The 22,473-nt window shown below is 34.9% G+C and overlaps 1 protein-coding gene across 3 annotated transcripts in view; it reads left to right on the forward strand.

The window, feature by feature from the left end:
* The first annotated feature begins 547 nt into the window (after positions 1–547).
* LOC114177230 (spatacsin carboxy-terminus protein) overlaps positions 548–22,473 on the forward strand; it is a 36,288-nt gene continuing 14,362 nt past the window's right edge. Inside the window, exons 1-19 of one of the 3 annotated variants that reach the window (XM_028062497.2) lie at positions 548–775; positions 1,207–1,388; positions 1,492–3,636; positions 4,269–4,344; positions 7,700–7,822; positions 12,439–12,694; positions 12,789–13,265; positions 13,338–13,523; positions 13,642–13,935; positions 14,400–15,020; positions 15,496–15,892; positions 16,011–16,138; positions 16,308–16,475; positions 18,435–18,635; positions 19,633–20,181; positions 20,253–20,312; positions 20,434–20,762; positions 21,369–21,801; positions 21,992–22,462. In XM_028062497.2, coding sequence (XP_027918298.1) covers positions 1,214–1,388; positions 1,492–3,636; positions 4,269–4,344; positions 7,700–7,822; positions 12,439–12,694; positions 12,789–13,265; positions 13,338–13,523; positions 13,642–13,935; positions 14,400–15,020; positions 15,496–15,892; positions 16,011–16,138; positions 16,308–16,475; positions 18,435–18,635; positions 19,633–20,181; positions 20,253–20,312; positions 20,434–20,762; positions 21,369–21,801; positions 21,992–22,462 — 7,089 coding nt within the window. In that variant the 5' untranslated portion in view covers positions 548–775; positions 1,207–1,213. Of the gene's footprint in view, positions 776–1,206; positions 1,389–1,491; positions 3,637–4,268; positions 4,345–7,487; positions 7,518–7,683; positions 7,823–12,438; positions 12,695–12,788; positions 13,266–13,337; positions 13,524–13,641; positions 13,936–14,399; positions 15,021–15,495; positions 15,893–16,010; positions 16,139–16,307; positions 16,476–18,434; positions 18,636–19,632; positions 20,182–20,252; positions 20,313–20,433; positions 20,763–21,368; positions 21,802–21,991; positions 22,463–22,473 lie in introns of those variants that run through there. The other 2 variants (XM_028062499.2, XM_028062498.2) reach the window with 2 other exon arrangements.

Below are 22,473 nucleotides of genomic sequence, written 5' to 3' on the forward strand. Positions count from 1 at the left end.
TAAAACGAAGTTAAGAAGAACAACATAATAACAACCCAAAACAACTTCTTAAAGAACCATGAGACGAAAAGAATTTTGGTTAAAGAAGACCTAACCTTCAAATTGATACCGAAAAAAAAGAGTAGAAGAACAAACTTTGAAGAAAAAAAAGAAGTTGGGACCAAATAATGCAGGTTCAACAACACCCAAACTTCAAAGTCGTGGTGACTGAATAAAAAGACGAAGGGCTGAGAAAATAATGCAAAATGAAGAAGAAGAAGAGAGAAACGAAAAATTTTAGTAGAAAATGTACCGTGAAATTTAAGTAACCTACGCCCATCGATCATTCATGCTGTCAATTAAGTAAATTGACAAAATTTTAGGAAGAGATTAAGAGAAGGGTAAAATTGTAAACTAAGTACAAAGAACACAAATGACAAAAAATCCATTGTTTGGGACAGGTGTCAATAAAATAGAGTGGGTTAAAAATGTAATTTACCTAATGGTTCATTTTCTTATTATATATATAGTAGATAAATAACTTGAGAGTATTATTGATAGTAAAAGAAAAAAAGAAAACGGAGTTGGATCGGAAGAGAAGAGAAGCGCACAGTAGACAAACGAAACCATCTTCTTGTTAGTTCTTTTCACAATGCGCTAAAATTCGCTCCATTCTCATCTCAACCCCAAACCAAAACCTCTCTTCGTATATCTCACTTACACTCTTCTCTTCTCTTCTTTCTCTCTATATATCCATGCAAAGCAACGATTCCCTTCTATAATCGGTTCACTCCAGGTTCCACATCTTTTATCCTTTTTCAATTTTTTTTTCTTGATTCCAATTTGTAGTTCTCTTCGTTTTCTGATATTATTTGGACTCGCCGATTATTCTTTTGAATAATCTGTTGAATCTTGATAAGTTTCAAGAAACCATCTTTTCGATTGCAACATTCGATTCCACCACCACCGATTCACGGTTGGTTTAAACAATCAAGAAAATAAAGATTGTGGAAATGAAATTAGTCGGTTATTGCTAGTGTTTGTTTGTTGTGGAGAATAGGATACTTAAGTTTCATTCGTTGCGAGGGCTTGTTAGATCGCTTTGGTTGATCTTTTGAATGTTGAAGTTGGCGATGGATAGGTTTTTGGAATTTGGATGACTGGCAATTCTTTTATTATTTATTTTAGCGGATTTCGTTTTGGTGAATATGCGTTTGGTTGAATCAGGGGCAGGATGGATTTTCCTTTGGGCAGTGAGGATCCAGCTATACTTCAATTGCACAATTGGGACCCTTCTGAGACCCGAATTGGGCTGTCGGACTTCCGTGAAGCTTTTATTTCTCCTACAAGAGAGATACTGCTTTTACACTCACATGGAAGGGAAGCTCTTTTACTTCCTTTGGGTAAAGGTGATTACTCTTTTCCTTTATTCATAATTCTATTCACAATTGTCTGTGTTTCGGATTAGTTGATTACATGTTCTAATACGTGCATTTACTTTGTTACTCGCAGGAGAGTTCCATTCTGGTGGTGCTGAAGGGAATGATGATGGTTACGATAAACACAATCTAGAGTCATCTAATGTTTCCTTGGAGGCATCCTCTAGGCCTAGTTGTTCAATTTTGGTAAATGAATCACCTTGCACTTCAGGGTCGGATGTTGATACCGATGTTACTGGAACTAAGTGTTCAAGGTTCAACAGTCACCCATACATTAGTGACGTGAACTCATTGACATGGGCACGATGTGAGGATGGCTATGATCAGCACAATGATGCTTCATTTAGAGAAGTTCTATTTGTTTCTGGACGATGTGGGGTAACAGTCCATGCTTTTCCCAAACTAACTAAAACCAATGGAATAGATCAAGCCATGTTAGAGGGTAACTTTAGGCAAGGCAGGTGGGTGGAATGGGGGCCCGTTGCTACATTATCTTCCAACATTAGTCATGGAGTCTCTGTAGGCGAGAATGTAAATTTCACTGGTGGAGATGGCGGAGTCGAACCATTAAGTGGCTCTGCTACTAAGAGATACTTGGAGTCATTTTACACAAAAGTTGAAACTGTTGTATCTGATGGTATTCTACGGACCAAATTCCCCGAGAATAATGGATTTCCTTGCTCGACAAAAGTTGTTTCTTTTAGCGTATTTGATGGCAGCCTATCTTTGGACCATCTCGTTGGAGAAAAATCAGTTCAAAGCAAGGAGAATGGACAGGAACCAGTTGATTCAGATATTAAGTTTGATATTTTTTCCACTGTATTTGGTATTGTGGTTAATGGGTTCTATGAATGCCCTAAAGTGTTCTCGAGTGCTTCATATTGCTTGGTAGGATTTTATTTTACATTAATCCCTCACGTTTCTGTCAATAGTAGTGATGCAAATCAAATGTGCAGGAGCAGAAATTTACTTCTTGTTGCCAAATTAGATAGTTGGGGTATTCAGTGGGTTTCAATGGTGAAGCTTGACGAAAGAACAAACATTGCTCAAGCAGTTGAGTGGATGGATTTCCAATTTTCTGATAACCTTCTTGTTTGTCTTGATTCTTCTGGATTGATTGTTCTCTATTCTGCAATGTCTGGTGAATATGTGACAAACTTAAATGTTTCACAGGCATCTGGACTTAACCCTCATTTTGATTTGCAAGGATTAGAAAATTTATATTCAAATAGTGATACATATGCTAAACAGGAGTGTGGCATTGGGGATAACATGTCTGATCAGAAGAGTGATTCTTTTAGGAGATCATTCAAGAGGTTAGTTGTAGCTTCACATACCTCCCTTTTAGCTTTGGTTGATGAATATGGTGTGATCTATGTGATATCTTTGGGGGAATATATTTTTGACAAAAAGTACTCATCTGAAAAGTTGCTTCCACATTGTCAGCAATTTGGGTTGGGAATGTTAGTTGGCTGGGGAGTTGGTGGTTCTGATCTTGATCGCCAAGCAGTACACTCAAGTGATTTGAACATAAAATATGGAAGTGCTGCTTCCTCAGACAAAGCTGTGGCAGGTAATGCACTTCAGAATATTAATGGTTGTGCATTAAAAGAAAAGTGGGATTTGCATAGCTTCCATTCAGGCGTTTTTTCTGCTACTTCTAAAGTAAATAATGGTCACAAATTTCGTGGCTCTGATGTCAAATCATCTGTTATGAGAAAGATACTCATTCCCAATTTTAGAGTATGTGAGGATGATTCTATTTGTTTTTCTCCTTTGGGAATTACTATTTTTTCTAAAAAGAAGTGTGTAAAGGATCAGAATGGTTCTCAACTTTCCCATTTTAATCTGCAAGTGAATTTAGAAGTCCACGATGACAACTTCTTAGACAGTGTATATGATGATGTATACCACTTTGATGGAAAAGATGTCACGGGAGAAGCAATTGGTTGTGCATTCCAAGGTTGTTTTTATATTGTGAGAGAAGGTGGTCTATCTGTATATATTCCCTCCATTTCAATTTCACCAAATTTTTTTCCTGTTGAGTACATTGGTTATCGCCAATCAAGTAAGGATATAGGGATTTCAGTTCTACTAAATGACAATCTAGAAATAAAAGAACCAACAAAAAGGTTTTCTCCTTGGAAAGTTGAAGTTTTGGACAGAGTTCTTCTGTATGAAGGCACTGAAGTGGCAGAGCAGCTGTGCTTGAAAAATGGTAAGTTTTACAAAGGAACATCATTTTGCATTTATTTATAATATTCATTCACCAGAAGGGTATATAAACATTTTTTTTTTCACAAGTTTCTGTAATGGGGACATAATTAATGTCTCTCCTATTCAAAGTGATGATTCCTTTTTTCTATAAGGACTCTTTGTTTCATTGCATTAATTGCTTCATTTGAATAAAATATTACGCTTCATTAAATGATTTTTATTTTTTGAAAATACAGTTGTCCTAGTCCAACTTCTGTACATAAGTACCTTTGGATATTTTGCAGTGTAAGAATTTAAACGCTAGCCAGCTAGGTAATTTAGGGTGATTATTGGCGTTATATTTGTTAACATCCTCATGTGGACCAATGCCAATCCACTTGTCCCGATTTGCTGATTTTATTTTATTTTGCCTTTTGTTGACAAAATTACCTCTATTTCTAGATGATGATAATAATAATAATAATAATTATGGTTGTTGTTGTTGTTATAGAAACCAGAAAATTTTCTATTAATTTAATTATTGGTTTTAGAATTTGATGTGTTTGTATAATGGGGTTGGTGGTGATTCCCTGCTTTAGAATTCAGTGCAACTACTTTAGGTGCATGGTTATTTATTTATTTATTCTTTGTCAGGATGGGACATCAAAGTATCTCGTATTCGTCAGTTACAGATAGCATTGGACCACTTGAAATTTTATGAAATAGAAAGGTAAGCCAAGATTTAGTCAATGCAGGTTTGATTTATACATTTTGCTTTGAAGTGTCAATTTTGTGCCATAATCTGTGGTCATGCTCGTAGTGTTTTGTTTAAGGAAGAAAGCAAGGACGTATGGGGGGAGGGGCAATATTAAAGATATTATCCTTAGATCGTGTATCAACATGATTGAGGAGTTGGATTGGTGGGCCAGTAATTCAACTAGTGAGTCATAGGATAGACTTAAAATATAAGTTTAATTCAATTGCACAGTTTTTTTCAACGTTTTTCTGTGTAATAAATATATTTATATTTCTGGTTTCTTCCAAAGTTCAACATTTCGAATTAACATGAAATCACTACTTCTAAAATGTATCATTTACAATTCAAAATATAATATTAAACAAATTTGAAGAGACAAGACCCATACAGCTTTGGACTGAGGCACCAAATGATTATTCGAATAAAATATATAGTTATTAGTATCACTAATAAAATCAGTGGTTTTTGCAGCCGTTTGGGCTTGAATAAGCTAGCAAAATTCTGCTCACCAGTCAAACTTATCTTATTTGGGTTTCATAACATTGATAGCACCGAAAAGAACCAGGAAAACCCTTAGTGTTAGTTCTCCCTCTAGCAAACAACCTAGGAGGCATGTGGCAGAAACTGTTAAGAGTTTGCAAAGGGAATATTCACAATGCGAAGTGGGAATATTGGGCGGTTATCAGCATTTTTTTAGTTGATATTTATTCCTATTCAATACAGTTGGTTTAGTGTTGTAATTTAATATCTTATCTCTGGTGGCCGTTAACATGAACACTTGATTGTATTAATTGATACCTAGTGAAAGAAGGCTTTTGCTGTTGTTATCTTAACTGTGATAGCAGAAAATCAGTAGGTATTCCTTTGGTCTAGAGTGGGAGATAGGAACAGGGATCTTCTTGTCATCTAGGAGGTTTATTGTGGCACATACAGGGTTCTGATTCTACCAGACTGGTCATTCAAACTTGAAAGAGTTGCTGATCAACAGTTTGATCATTGAACTATGTAATGCATGCACACAGACATTTGTGTGGAGAGAATAGGAGGAAGGGAGAGGCTGATAAAAAGAAGGCTTAATTAAGTTTTGAGTCCATGATAACTCTGTGAACTTTCAATTGAGTCCCTATTAAACTTTTGTGGTTTATTGTTAGAACAAGATTTGAAGGTTTAAATTGTTTGCATTATTATAAATTATAATTGAACTGACCACTCTGAGACTGTAGTAGTTATCATCATTATTGCCAACATTAACAATGAGGAAACTTGGGGTATTTTCTGATTTCTGAGCAATTATTGGCCTTATGGTGAATACTTTATGCATAGCTTTGGATAATACCAGATAAAACAGTTTAACTGGTTCAGTTCAGTGACGTGCATCAGTATTTTTTTTTTTTTATTTGGGAAAGAATATAGAGGAGTAGGATGTGATATGAACAAGAATAAGATTTGAGGAATGTGTTTGAAAAACTTGTTAAAGTGAAACTATGATTAAGTGGAGAGTATGCAGACAGGATAATAAGAGAAAGTGCTACAAGAAGATAATAAAAAACAGTCAATAGAAAGAGAAAACTAAATTAAAGGACATCATTTGAGAAGAATTTCATTGGATGAAGATGAGATCAATTGTAAGAAGTTGGTGCAAGAACTTGATTTCAGTCTGCCATTCTCATTTGTTTATGCACACACAAATATGTGTTTCAAGAGGGCTACTTTTTAATGAGAGGAGTCTCATAGGCCTTATATCAAAATTAATAGGTGGGATTAGATCATCTGATTGTTCGGTCATATGACTTTTGTCAGCTCTTTTGAATAATTTGCGATTGCTATATTTCAACTTTTAACATTTTACTGCAAGTTGTTGCAATGAGGGCTGAATTGTTTGTTTTCTCGATCTACCATATCTTTGGGCATGCGGCTCTTGGAGAAAGTGCACTTTGAGTTTAACTAAAACTCACAACTATCTTGTAAGATGGATTTTTCACAAGATTGTGCATTTCACAAGAAATTCCAAGAAGACTAATTTATTCTGTTGACTTAAAGTGACTTAAAGTTTCTTAGCCTGGTATTTTTATTTTTGGTTAAAGTATCCTTGTAAATCAGTTTTGGGAGGTTGAACTAAGCTTAAATTTCAGTTTTAAGATGGTACCATAGTCTATTATAACAAGGTCCACTCCTAAGCATAAGAGGATATGTTGGAGACCCCATATTGACTATATATATATATATATATATATATATATATATATATATATTTGTGGATGGTGCGATAATGAGTGACATGATAGTTCTAACAAACCTTTTTATAATAGACAATGGTTCCATCTTAAAACTGGAATTTAAGCTTAGTTCAACCTCACAAAACTGATTTACAAAGATACTTTAACCAAAAATAAAAATACCAGGCTAAGAAAAGTCAATAACAGTGGCAAAATGGGTTGGCTGTTTGGGGGAGGAACTTCTTTAGCGTTTAATGAGATATTATCGTTGATTTTCAACAGAATAAATTAGTCTTCTTGGAATTTCTTGTGAAATGCACAATCAAGAATAATTTGAATATATGAGGAAGAAGGTTCAATGATCATAGGGTTTGACTCCAATGGGTTTATTGCGAATTCTTGGTTTGTGTTCGTTGAATTGTGGGCAGCTTGGTGACTCTTGGAGATATTTTTGCACAAGTTTGTCATGAATTGAAAACCGAGCAAAATGAGTCAAATCAGTCTAGATCTTCCAATAGTCGGACAGAGATTTCGAAATATGGAGGCAACAGTAAAATGTTTAGGGTTGGGAAATGGGGATGGTATGACTCACTTTATTATTGTAATCTTATTTTTGATTTTTTATTAAATGGTTGAGAGCTTCCTTCTTTGTTCTATACTACTTTTCTTATTTATCAAACATATTTACCAAATATGTTATAATTATTCTTTCCAGAAACTTTTAGCATGTGTGACAGGCCACACTAGATCTGGCACTCCTTTATCAACAGATATCCGTTCTTGATTTTATATTTTCATATAGTGTAGACTACAGAAATTAAGTCATCATGTGTGTTACGATGGTTAAGAGGAAGTGAAGTTGTAAATGAGATGTATTATAATGATGTGTTTTTTCTGTAGGTTTTGAGACATGTTAGCAACATATACTCTGTAAGACATTCTTTTCAACATTCTTGATTATTGGCTGAAAATTTTCTCATTATTTGAGTCAATTTTGAATATATTTCAGCCATACTAGAGAATGTGTTAGAAAGTGTTGCTAGCACTCTTTAGGTTTTTATATGGCAAATATTATCTAATGAAATTCACTTTCCAGTTTTATTGATGAACAGATCTTTGGAAATGCTTGTGGATGTTGATCTAGCAGAAGAGGGGATTTTGAGATTGCTTTTTGCTGCAGTGTGTCTTATGCTTAATAAAAGCGGTAATGATAGTGAAACTTCTGCTGCTTCAAGGTAAATTTATTTGTCATTGCTGACATACGTATATTTTTGTCCTTTATCATTCTCAAACCATGTGTTTTGACATACTCCATGTGTTTTGTCATGGAGAAGAACAATATTGTTATTCAAAGCCACTGTGCTTTGATTGTCCCTATAGATAGTTGGAGTAGTAAAGGGAACTTGTAATTCCTTGAGCAGGGACTGAATCAACAGATTGTCAGATGCAGCAGCAGCTAAACTTCAGTGCTCTGCCTCAAGAATAGATTTTGCAGCGAGAGTCTGCTTCTTAGACTACCAGTAAATGAGTGGTAGATTAGATCAACAATGTAACCCAAAATGTATTTATTTACAAAAGTAAGGTAAAACTGAGGATTAAATAGGTTAAAAGCTAAAGAAGAATTGATTCTGCTAACAAAAGATAGCTCAGATAATGGTAAAAAGTTACATTATCAGCCATTTGCAACTATCAACTTTCCTGTTAAAGGGCAAAGGTACCAAATCCCAAGTCTTTTTGTTTTATTAAAGCATCATATTCTTGCTGCATTGCAGCTTGCCTTTTTTTGTCTTTGAGAGCCTGTTTAACACTAGTAGGTTTCAGAATGGAACAACAACAAGGATGAATTCACTCTGTTTTGAAAAATGTCAAATTGAGACCTGGTTTGCGTGGAATGAGTATTAAGGAGAGGTGCAAGAGGAGATTCTAACCTAGAAGATGATGAAGTAACTGTATTGGAAACTTTAGGAGATACATCTGGTGTTGAACCATAATTAGATAGTATGGAGGCCCTGGACATTGGATCTTTAATGAAATTTGGTGTTTTTGGAGAAGGAACATAATAAGGAAATTTGTGCTCATCAAATAAAACATCTTTTGAAAGAAATATATGACCACTGGATGATAGACTTTTATAACCATTGTGTAATTGAGAATATCCTAAGAAAAGACATTCTTTAGACTTGAAATCAAGTTTATGTGACTTATATGGGCGTAAAAGAGGAAAGCAAGAGCATCCAAAAGTTTTTAGAAAATAAAAATATGGGTTTTTATTGAACAAAACAGAATAGGGAATGAGAGAGTTTAAGGAAGTTGTAGGTAATCTCTTGGTTCTCTATTGATAAGATATACAACAGTAACAAAAGCATAATCCCAAAACTGTAGAGGGAGAAAGGCATGATGCAATGATATAAGGCCTAAATCAACAATGTGTCTATCTTTATGTTCAATGACACCAGTCTGATGATAAGTTTGAGGACCAATGAGTTTATGAACATTACCATGATGAGCTAAGAAGGTGGTAAAAGGGCGCTATTCACCTCCCCATTCTGACTGAACACTCAATTTTCAAAGTCAGCTGTAACTCAACCATTTTCTTAAAACTTTGAAAAACTGATAAGTTTTAGCTTTAGTTCTTACTTGAAATATCTAGGTGGATCTGGAATAAGCATCGACAAAAAAAAAATAGTATCTATATCCTGCATGAGAAGTAATATGATTAGGCCCCATAGATTAATAAAAATAAGTTCTAATGGAGATTATACATAACTAGAATCATGAGAAGGCAACGTATGAAATTTTCATAAACCAGAATTAGCATTTTTAGACATAGGAATTTTACAATGTCTAAGTACAATTTGCATAACATGACTACTTGGATGACCTAATTGGTTATGCCACATATGTATACTATTATTTACAGAGGTAAGCTTATTGACATTGCTACAAACATCCTTTATTACAAGGGAAGGTTGAGTAGAATATGCAGTGAACTTAGTAGAGACTGCAGCTGAGAGTACTGATTGAAAAGTTGAACATTGTTGAATGAATACAATCCATCAGCAACAACCACTCCATGGAGAAGAACTTTTTTCCTCCTATGAGATTTGACAAGATATTTATAAAAATGAAACTCAAAGAAAACAGAATTATCCTTCACAAACTGATTAACACTTAAGAAATTTTAGTAATAGGGGGAACATGCAACTAAAGACTCTAGAATCTAGAATCTTAAGGTGAGACAAAAGAAGATGAACCATTTCTAATGACTATCTGATTTGGACCTTAAAATTGTTGGAGTTGTTTAATATTTAGAGGTTCACTAGTGACATGAAAATTGGCACCAGTGTTTTAGTGTTCAGAATCACCCAAGTGTTTGAAGTCTTGTATGAACCAACTAAATAGGGAAAGACTATGTAGTTGGATCAATAAAAAATAATGATTCATACAAGCTGACAAGAGGCATAAGTTCTGAAGTAACAGACATTAGCTGTATGACCAAATTTTAGACAATTTTGGCATTGAAAATTAACAAACTTTCCACCACGACCTTTGGCAGAACCTCTAGCAGGATCTCCACCAAGAGGGGACCTTGGAAACCTCCTTTTTTATTAGCACAATGAGAATAAGAACCTTGAGTAGTTCAGATATGGTGTGACTAAACTTTGAGTCTCTTGCACATAACGAGTAAGTCATGTTTCATCACCATACAAAAGAGCATTAATCTCAGCAATGGAAGGAGTGCATTTCTTACTCTCAATGATAGAAACAACAGGAGCATTATCAAATGGAAGTCTTTCTAATCAAAATGTTCTTCATGCCTAACAAGAACACCAACTCTGGCAAATTCATCAACATAGTTCTTAATTTTGAGCAAATATCCTTCCATTGATTTTGGATCAAGTTTGATGGCGTGCATAGCAATACGTAGTTGTCTTGCACAAGATTTAATTTGGAGACAAAAGTACTCACAAATTTTCTCCCATACTTCATAGGAATGAGTGCATCCAAGAACACGAGACAACACATATTTGGAGAGAGTAGATTGAAGCCACCCAAACAATGTTTGATCCTGAACTTCCCATTCTTCATACTCAGGATTAAGTGTTAGCAACATTCGTGTTCATTGAGATATCTAGAAACAACTAAATGTTGGAGTTCATGTGATTTAATTACTGGTTTAACATATTAACATCAATGTAAATAGTTAGAATCATCAATTTCTCAGCAATAGATTTAGGAAACGAAGCATAAGCCATAGCAAGCAGAATTATGAAGAGTGGAGAGCGAAAAACAGAAACGCTTAGCTAAAAGAAATAATTCACTATGTGCACAACTAACTCACCTTGAGAAAAGCGAGATAAACCTTTGCAAAGCGCAAATTCAAAGGCAAAAGATGAAACAAAGAACAACTCACTGTTTCAAAACTTGAAATCCAACATCAAGCATTCTGGAGAATGAAGAACAACGCATTAACTGGAACTTGCATTCTGTAGTAAAGCTCAATTTGAATAGAACAAAGAGATTTTGAACAAGTAACGAAGAAACTAGTAGTGGAACGCACAAATCATCGGTGTCGAACACTATTGAACTAATAATTTGGAACAAAGAACAATTCACTGATTGAAATACAAAATACTTGAGAAGAAGCAATCACGAGCTAGATCTGGAACAATTCACCGATTAAAATCTCAAATTGATGAAGCTGAATCAATATCGAGTTGAATTGAGAAAATAACACCAATTGAAGATGTAAACTGATGAAGTGAATCAATCCCAAATAATGCACCGATTGAAATCACAAGAGGATGATGTGGAAGCAATTGCAATTTGAATGATTAAGAAATCAATGAAGAACTTGAAGAAGCAGGTTCGTTGAAGAAGCTCTGGATACCATCTTAGAGAAACTGAATAGAGAAAATAGAGAGAATTGAACATGAATTGAATATATTTATTACTGTATCACACTCAGAATCATGAGTACAAGATGTATTTATAAGTGTAGTTCACTGCTAGCTATTGTAAGCTGAACTACAAAGCAGTAAAACAGTTTACAGGTAAACCTTCAACTGTACAAAGAAAATAAGTTGTACAATACTTTTTGTCAACTATACAGGTTAATTATATTGTGCATACTAACAGTAAGTGTGCATATTTTGGCATTCACCAATAATGCCCTAATTCCACCCGAAAATGTCTCTGTTCATACTTTTAGAAAGTGGATTTAGGTTTAACTTAACCATACGAAGCCTGTGGTAAGGTATGGTTTGTACCAGTTGTGGTTGGTCTAATAGAAGGTGTCACTATAGGCTAAAGTAAACCTTTGCTAAGTAAGATGACTTTGAAACCATCTTAAGAATAGAACATATGAAAAAACGTCTAAGAGAGCACATTCATCTCTTAGCCGATTCATTCATTTATATGGATTCTTACGTTAGAAAATACAAAATGATATGATGATCTACGAATAGGTGTCAGATAAGGTAATACAAAATGAGTTCACCTATTCTAGAAATTAACCCCTTCATTTGAGTTAAGCAATTCTGATACATAAACCCCCCAAAAATGTAATATGTTTGATAAAAGAGAAAAAGAAAATGCAGGACAAAGGTTTAAACAATGTATTATGCTCTACTAATCCTAGGTCAAGTGGCTTTACATTCTTAACGAGAAAAATATACTGCTGAAATTTCCATTTGACAACAAGCTAGTATTTTTTTATTTTTTATTTTTTTTTAATTCTGACTTGTGATATTATGTTTTTTTTTTTTCAATATCTTTAGGCTTCTTGCAACAAACTAGTATTTTTTTAGTTCTGAATTATGATATTATGGTTTTTGTTCAACATCTTTAGGCTTCTTGCACTGGCCACTTGCTTTGCAACAAAGATGCTTCATAAATATGGGATGCTACAACATAAAAAGGATACATGCATAGCAGACAGCTGTAATAACACCAAACTACTTCCTCTTCCACCAATTGAACCAGTTAAACTACAAACTGAAGTGGATTTTACTCGAAAACTTTGTGAGATATCTCATTTCTTGGAGATAATCCGAAATCTGCAATGTAGACATAGATCAATATTTCAAAGGGCCAGTCAAGGACTGGTATGGTGCTCCATTGCTATGCTACTTACATTCTGCTTAAATTGGTTGGTTGTTTTTCCAGAAAATTAAGTGGTGCCTTATTTTTTATATACAGGCTGACAGTGGAAAAGAGTCATCTTTAACAAATACACACATGTTACAAGAAGATCCCGAACTTCCAATTCTTCCATCAGATTTAGAGTCATTGGATGTGTTGAACCAACATGAATTGTCTGTACCAGGCAGTGACAAAAATGAAAATCTTGCACTGGTGCCCGTTGATTCTGATTCTCGTCTGGTCTCAGATGAATTTGGCAACATATCTCATTTAACCTCATCAGGAGGAATTTTACACAGGAAAGTGTTGCCTGTGGAAAATCCTAGAGAGATGATGGCACGCTGGAAGGTCGATAACCTGGACCTTAAAACTGTGGTTAAAGATGCTTTGCTCTCTGGTCGTCTTCCTTTGGCAGTTCTGCAACTGCATCTTTTTCATCAATTGAATGATTTCGTTGCTGACGAAGAGCCTCATGACACATTTACTGAAATTCGTGACATTGGCAGAGCGGTTGCTTATGAATTATTTCTAAAGGTAATGCATGTAATATTCTCATTAGCTCTTACAAATTACAATGAAAATAACAAACCCAATGCAATTATATAGGGTGAAACTGAACTTGCTGTTGCTACACTTCAAAGACTGGGAGAGAACATTGAATCTTGTCTTAAACAACTGCTGTTTGGCACGGTAAGAAGATCCCTGCGCACACAGATTGCTGAGGAAATGAAAAGATATGGTTATCTAGGACCATATGAGTGGAAAATATTGGATGATATGTCACTAATTGAGGTAAGTGGAATTTATTTTTCTTAATTTTGTGGTCAATGTTGTGTAGTTCAAGTAGAGTGAAAAGAAATTTCTGAGCTGAGGCTTGTAATCTTATTTGTCTGTGCATGTATATTGGAAGACTCTCTATCCTAGCAGTAGCTTCTGGAAAACATATAATCACCGACTGAAAGATATCAGCAATTCATTAGGCTCTGTTTTACCGGTGGAAAATCAATTGAGGCTCTTGCATAACCATTCATTTGATAGTCACGTCATTGAATGTGGTGAGATAGATGGAATTGTGTTCGACACATGGATTAATATTAGTGAAAGCTCATCTGCCATGGAAGTTGACGAAGATGATGCTCCTGCTGGATATTGGGCTTCTGCCGCTGTCTGGTTTGATGCCTGGGATCAAAGAACTATTGATCGTGTAAGTTCACTTCTCTGTTCCATGTCTGCATGTTTGTATAGATGTTAATTTCTCTTATTTTTGATGAAGCCAATGATGATTAGCAACTCTCTTCCCCTTCTAGATCGTGAATTTTAAATTGATTTTATAGTTTTCGTTTACTAAATGATATAAAGACTAGAAGAGGTTTCCGTAAGAATTCTTGAAATTTGGGTTTATTTTGAGTGCAAAATTTATGTTTTCTTAGAGATTTGGATGTGATATGCACGTGTCTATCTATTTTTGAGGTCCTTTAGTTTACCAACTTCAACAAACACCTTTATAAGATCTATTTTCTCGATTCTCTACTTGTTTTGGTTTGAATATGAAACCAAATATTCTATACTTTAGGATTAAAATTACAGCTGAAATGAAAATTTACTTCCGTTGCTTAATTAACTATGGTAACGTTATTTTTTATTATTCATTCATCTTTGCGTGTACAGATGATATTGGATCAACCTTATCATTCAAGCAATTCTATATTGTGGGATTCACAACTTGAATACCATGTTTGCCGTAACAACTGGAAGGAAGTCTTTAGACTGTTGAACCTGATACCTCCATATGTCCTATCAGTTGGAAGCCTTCAACTCAATTTGGATGTTTTACAGCCTGCGTCATCTTATGGAGGCAATATAAATATGAAGTCTTCTAATTATGGAAGTTTCTTGTGCTCTTTTGAAGAATTGGATTCTGTATGCTTGGAAGTTCCAGATGTACAAATATTTAGGTTTTCACCAGACATATGTTCTGAGTGGATGAGGATGCTTATGGAGGAAAACCTTGCAAAAAAATTTATATTTGTGAAAGAATATTGGGAAGGGACATCGGAGATAATAGCTCTCTTGGCTCGTTCAGGTTTCATATCTGGCATAGATAAGTTATGCGTAGAGGATGATCCTACCGAGACTTCATCTGTTAGAAATGGATCTATACAAGCTTTGCATAAAATATTTGTACATCACTGTTCACAATATAACTTGCCAAATCTTTTGGACCTTTACCTTGACCAGCACAATCTGGTCTTCGACAACGATTCACTTTATGCTTTACAAGAATCTACAGTAAGCTTCTTTATGTTCATTATTTGTTATTGTTTTGCATGTTTTCTATTCCAATCGATTGGATGCTTCCATAAGAGGCTGATGCACTGAAATTTGTAGGTTCCGTTCACATTTTTGGTGGTTTTCAAACTTTATTAGATATTTGGTATTATAATGCAATTTTAGTTACCAATTCAGGTTACCTCTTTCTTTGATAAAAGAAGAAATTCCATAAGACAATGTGAAAAAACATAACAGAATATGGACAATAGGGGACCCTCTATAGAGGGAAAAAGGAAAACGAAGTAGGGAAAAATTATCATTAGTGCAAAGCTGCTCATTCCCAGAGAACATAAGAAGCTTTAATGTTGTGCAAAATTCCTTTTCCCATTCATTATTTCATTCAACTTCTATTGTTCAAAACCTTTATGTTAGCATGATCTTTGCTTTTAAGAGGTTTTAGCGCTGGGCATTGATACATATTGCCTCTTAACAGGTTGATTGTGAATGGGCAAGATGGCTACTCTTATCGAGAGTCAGGGGGTGTGAATATGAAGCCTCTCTTGCCAATTCTCGATCAATAATGTCACGTAATTTAGTTCCTAGAAGTGACCTCAGTGTTCTTGAGCTAGATGAAATAATTCGAACTGTCGATGACATTGCTGAAGGAGGGGGAGAAATGGCAGCCTTGGCAACCCTAATGCATGCTGCTGTCCCAATTCAAAACTGCTTAAATAGTGGTGGTGTAAATCGGCATAGCAATTCCTCTGCCCAATGCACATTGGAGAACCTCAGGCCGACTCTGCAAAAGTTTCCCACATTGTGGCGCACACTTGTTGGGGCATGTCTTGGACAAGATACAATGGCCTTGCTGGTCCCTAAAGCAAGAAGCGGTTAGCTATTAAAATCATTTTTTGGTAACTCGCTGTCGGTATTCTACTAATATTTGGGCACTTAAAATAACCCTATTTTCTTGTGTCAATTTTTGTCTTTTGCAATTTTTCAATGCAGCTTTATCAGACTATCTTAATTGGCGTGATGAGATCTTCTTCTCTACTGGACGTGATACTTCGCTTTTGCAGATGCTTCCTTGCTGGTTTCCTAAGCCTATTCGAAGATTAATACAGCTTTATGTCCAGGTCTTTTTTATTATTCCTTTCAATGTGATTTTATCTTTCATCTCCAATCTGTTGTTATCTTCTGTTTGTTTATAAATACCTCACCAGTTGTGTACTTTGCATGCTGTTGCAGAAACAGTTCTTGTATATTTATGCAATTAAAGTTATGTAGTTTTTCATTACATTACAGGGTCCTCTTGGATGCCAATCATTTTCAGAGTTCCCTACTGGGGAAACTTTGCTACACAGAGACATCGACTTATTCATAAATGCTGATGTACATGCTGAGATAAGTGCAATGTCTTGGGAGGCCACTATCCAAAGACACATTGAAGAACTATATGGTCCTTTACTTGAGGTATGGGCTTTTAATTTGATTGCTTCTTTCTCTCTTATTCTCCTTGTCTCTTTTACAAGGATTTATTGTGTGCGTTGCCATTTTTGTACTCAAATCTTTCATAATGTTTTCTCTCTTGAAAACTGCCAAGAAAGGCTCCACTGCCTAAAGCTTGTTTAGCTATATAGTATTTGCAGTTTTATTGGTACTACGGACTCCTATTGCAATATAGTATGACAAACTCAATCGACTTGGTTCAGCCACCTAGCTGGTCTGATTATGTGCAATTTGCAAGGGAACATTTGTTTCCAACAACTTATGTTTAGCTTAAGATCTTAGCATGACATGATATAGTTTTGTTTGCATGACAATTTTGAAATATAGTCAAATAAATTTTGACATGTGAGTAAATGATGAGATAAGCTAATTGGTTGTGAATCACAGTATTTGAAAAGGATATGAAGAAAAGATAAGGAAAACGTAATACTAATCTTGAGTATTATTTCACATACCAAACAGAGAATACACTGCTATATATATAAACCAAAAATTAACATCCAATATAAGCTTTCAAACCATTACCGTTACCAATATAAATTTGATCAAGTCCTTCAAAATCATCAACTTTTGAATATTCTGAATGTTAAGAAGTGGACTTTAAGCATAACTCAACCTTATAAAATAAGTTTGTACGGTTGATTAGGATTTAGGGTTTTGGGTTTAATTGATTAGGGTTTTCACTGCTTGCAAGCACAAAAGGAGTAGGTTGGGTAAAGAACTGGATATTAGTATTTTTTTAAATTAGTTATTATTATTTCTTTCATATTATTATATTTATTATTGGTCTTCACAATACTGATGAATGGATCTGTCCTGTTCCCTTCTTATCACAAACAAGATAAAATGTGTTCTTTACTATTAGTGTTATCTATTCGTCTATAGTGTTCTTTTTTTCTGTAGTTTGTTATAACTATTTTACAGGTGTGTTTGTATATTTTATTTTCTAGACTATTTGTGAAAATAGGCTATTACACTGGTCTGTAACTGTCTATAACCTCTCTCAACTGCTATGTAACATCTCCTGGTCATTTATATGTTCTGCTACAGAACAGACCTGTATTTTTATCTCGAGTCTGATAATACAGTCTACATATTTTCCAGTCACACGACTGCCTGTTACTATCCTCTAAATATTCTTTTCATCATCCTCATCAAATTCTATTATTTACAAACCAGAAAGTTAATTGGGAAACTTCATGTTGAGTTTTACTACCTCACTGCTATGGATCACCGTCTTATTTTTATTTCTTCCCATATTTCTAAAATAGTAAAACGTATGACTGATGGACTAGAATGAAGCAGTTGAACCAGTGACGGAATGACTCTCTTCTTATATTAGACTGATTACAAGTTACATTTGTTTGCATTGCTTGTAGCTTTTATGATTTTGGAGAGGTAGTCTACAACATGAGATTCGATGTTTGTTTTTCGATTTTGTATCTTTGATCTTGTGTATTTTCCACCAAACATATTTCTCATGCTTCATATGTTTGACCTCAATAGCTAACTACATTTCTTTATAATTGCTTTGTTTGACCCATGTGATTGAATTCCATGCAGTTTCTGGCGTGCTGTAAGACTTAATTATGTGACAATTTGCTTGAGAGTCAGTTTTTTCCCTAATCAAAGGTTATTGTAGGAAGCAATGCTATGCAGTAAACAAACACAACAGAAAATCTGAATGAATTTCTCATCATTAGGTAGTTGTTGGATAAGTCAAAAGTGTCAGGGACCACTCATCTATCCAAAATTGAGTAACTGTTCCAACAAAATATTCTGGCTATCTGTTATTTTTTCATTTTAGAAGCTTGACGTATTATATCGTTCTTCTGTTGTTACAAGTGCAAATATGCAATTTGATGTGTTCCATTCCAATTATATTTTGATATTATATATTGGTAATTTGAATTGATTTTTCAGGAAAATGGATTTGGCCTTGAGCATCTTTTGCATCGTGGACGAGCACTGGCAGCTTTTAACCAAATTCTTGGCCACAGAGTTCAAAATCTGAAGTCAGAAGGGGAATCTAGTACTTCAGCTCATGGACAAACCAACATTCAATCAGATGTTCAGACTCTTCTTTCTCCACTAGAACAAAGTGAAGAGACTCTACTTTCATGTGTGAGTTTTTTTTTTTTTTTCTGTTTATATAGATTTTATGATTATGAACATGAAACGAGAGTTATAATTAAAACAAACCAATGTATTAACTGCAATGCTAAAAAAATAGGTGCCTTTTCACTGGATAAAAATCTTCGTGCTGATGATAAATTTCATAATTGGCAATGGCATTACTCCCAAGCTCAGCTATCAATCTGTTTGTCAAGAACCAATTCAACCTAAAAATTTAAAAATGTTTATGTCTCTAACATGCCCTATAAGTATTTTGAGCTTTAAGCATGAAAAATACCCCAGCCCATTTTATTTTATGCTATTGCATGATGGAATTGTGACAAAAATGGGTGGCAAGTTTTGGCCACTTGGTCGTTGGGGCTTTGGGACCTCATGAAGAACCGATGAACCTAAATGTTTAAGCTGTTTGGTTAATGGCATTATTGAATTATGCTTTATTTAGCTCTTCATTTGGTATTCTATCAGGTTTATGTTACTCTTAGAATTTGGATATGAACCTAAATCAACTCAACAAAATTGGCTTATAAGTAAGGGTTATTCATACTTGTATAATTTAAGTTGGTTATATCTATATTTGATGTGAGATCTGGAAAAACACTCTTCTCACAGTGAGGATTAGACATCCTGTAGCATGAAGTTTGCAAGTATGACATCTATGGGTGATTCGAAAACGACTCTCTTGATAGGCAACATTTTTTTATGATAGATTTTGATGCCATCTTAGAATTTAAGTTTTAGGTATAACTCAACTCTATAAAACTAATTTGTAAGTGAGAGTTGCTCTGTACTTAATACTTTAATTTGGTTATATCTTTATACTTAGTTGAATTTTCAGTAGATAGATCTTAGTATTTCTTTTTATTTTGATGGTGGAGATTCTCATATTCTTTCTAAATATGTAATTTAACATTGATGAAAAATAAAAAAAATATGAATCTCATTGAAGTTTTGAATGGTATATTGAAAACTGTTCCTAAATTTTCAGGTTTTGCCAACTGCTATTATGCATTTTGACGATTCCATGCTTGTTGCTTCATGTGCTTTTCTTTTGGAGTTATGTGGTCTATCTGCCAACAAACTGCACGTTGATATTGCTGTGCTGAAACGGATATCTTCATTTTATAAATCAATTGAAAATAATGAAAATCTCAGGCAATTATCGCCTAAGGGTTCTGTGTTTCATGCAATGTCCCATGAAGGTGATGTTACAGAGTCTCTTGCTCGAGCTTTAGCTGAGGAATACTTGCACAAGGATTCTCCTGTAATTGCTACTGAGACAGGAGCTGTTGGTAAACAGCCTTCACGAGCTCTTATTCTTGTCTTGCACCATCTGGAAAAGGCTAGCCTTCCTCGGTTGGTTGATGGAAAAAGTTATGGTTCATGGCTATTAAGTGGAAATGGTGATGGAAATGAGTTAAGATCTCAACAAAAGACTGCTAGTCAGCACTGGACTTTGGTAACAAATTTTTGTAAATTGCACCAGCTTCCATTAAGTACCAAGTACCTTACTGTATTAGCCAGAGACAATGATTGGGTATGTTTCTACTTTTGTTTCTTTTATTGACCACTCAAACAAGAATCTTATGATTTTTTGGTTCCTGTCAGATTGAATTTTTGTCTGAAGCACAGATAGGAGGATATTCATTTGATACAGTAGTCCAAGTGGTGAGTCTTGTTCCCTACCTTTACTCAACATCATGTTTAAACCTGTTGGAAGTCAAACCATGTATATGATGTTAAAATGAAATTGTTCCACTTTGAATCTCTCTGTGATTGTGAATGGCAGGCATCAAAGGAGTTTAGTGATCCACGTCTCCGACTTCATATGTTAACAGTTTTGAGGGGAATGCAGTCAAAGAAAAAGGCAAGCTCTGCATTGTTCTTAGATACACTGGGGAAAGACGGTGAAACAACCTTCCCTTATGAAAACATGTGTGTTCCAGTTGAACTCTTCCAAATATTAGCAGAATGTGAAAAGCACAAATGTCCTGGAGAGGCTCTCTTGAGGAAAGCAAAAGAGTTGTCCTGGTCAATATTGGCTATGGTTGCTTCATGTTTCCTTGATGTCTCTTCATTGTCATGCCTGACAGTTTGGTTGGAAATTACTGCAGCAAGGTGATTGGGACTGTTTATAAGTAAAAGGATAATTTCATAATTATCTTTTTTTTTTAAATAGATTTAGCCATTTCTGATGTGAAGAGCTTGCAGTTTTGTGTGATTTAATTTGTATTGAGCTGAGTGTATAAGTAGTTTATGTTACAGTAGGCAAAATCTGTCTGTCCTTCTATGCATGTTTTAGGATAAAGTAACTGCTTAAATGATATTGAAAATCTTACACAGAAGGAATTAATATTTTTGTGACTGGTTTATTGAAAAATACACTGCTGAATTGAAATTTCCATCATAAATATTACACTCATTAAACTTTACATTCATCTAAAATCTGTTATATTTCCTCATTACATGCTAAAACTGGCATCAAATTCAATATATTTCGTTTCATGTTTATTGGTGTCCAATTTTTTTAAAAGAATTGGTAAGACAAGAGCAACATATTCTATCCAACTCTACTAGTAGAGTTAGGCTTGTATAATTGAATAATTTGGCTGAAAATTCAGATTATATGATGAATAGTTAAAGCTCTGAGCATTGAGACATGGACCCAACCATGTATGTAGACTTCAATGATTGAAACTTTTTACCTTTTTTTTTTGTGCACAGGGAAACTTCATCCATTAAGGTGAATGATATTGCTTCCCAGATCGCAGATAATGTTGGAGCAGCTGTAAATGCTACTAATGCCGTACCTGTTGGTAACAGAGTACTTACATTTCATTACAACAGGCAGAGTCCTAAACGACGACGGCTGATAACTCCTGTTTCACTTGACTCCTCTGCTTCTGCAATATCTGATATCTCTCGTACTTCTAGAAGTGAAAAAATATTTGATTCCCAAGGTAAAGCTGTGGAGAATGATAGAAAAGTAGAACATTTTGGATGCGTTAATGTTCCAAGTGATTCCGTTGAAGGACCTGCTTCCCTTTCAAAGATGGTTTCAGTCCTTTGTGAACAACAATTGTTTTTGCCTTTGCTCAGGGCATTTGAGATGTTCCTTCCATCATGCCCCTTGCTACCATTTATCCGAGCTCTTCAAGTAAGGCAACTCATTCAAAATTTGTTCATTTATTATGGACTTCTGAATAGTGGATACTTCAAGTGTCAGTGTTGGTTATTTTTTACATATGTTTCTTGACTTTCTTTCACCGGCTATTTTCTTCAGGTAAATTGCACTTTATCTATCCCCTTGTAGTCTGTTAATGTGGATTTTTTTTTTGTTTATTCAGGCATTTTCACAAATGCGCCTCTCAGAAGCTTCTGCCCATTTGGGTTCTTTTTCAGCACGAATTAAGGAGGAACCAATGTACTTACAGCCAAATGTAGGAAGAGAGGCGCAGATTGGGGCATCATGGATTAGTTCTACTGCTTCAACAGCTGCTGATGCTGTGCTTTCAACCTGTCCATCTCCTTATGAAAAAAGATGCCTACTGCAACTTCTTGCTGCAACTGATTTTGGTGATGGTGGACATACTGCAGCATACTATCGAAGGGTTTATTGGAAAATTAATTTGGCAGAGCCTTTACTTCGTAAAGATAATGAGTTGCATTTGGGTGATGAAGAAATTTTAGATGATGCTTCGCTCTTATCTGCACTAGAGAATAATAGTCACTGGGAGCAGGCAAGGAACTGGGCCAAGCAGTTGGAGGCCAATGGTGCACCCTGGAAATCTGCTACGCATCATGTTACTGAATCTCAGGTAATACTTAT

The sequence above is a fragment of the Vigna unguiculata genome, chromosome 3 (assembly GCF_037176805.1).
Source record: "Vigna unguiculata cultivar grain cowpea cultivar isolate G323 ecotype 2 chromosome 3, ASM3717680v1, whole genome shotgun sequence".
NCBI classification, from domain to species: Eukaryota; Viridiplantae; Streptophyta; class Magnoliopsida; order Fabales; family Fabaceae; genus Vigna; species Vigna unguiculata.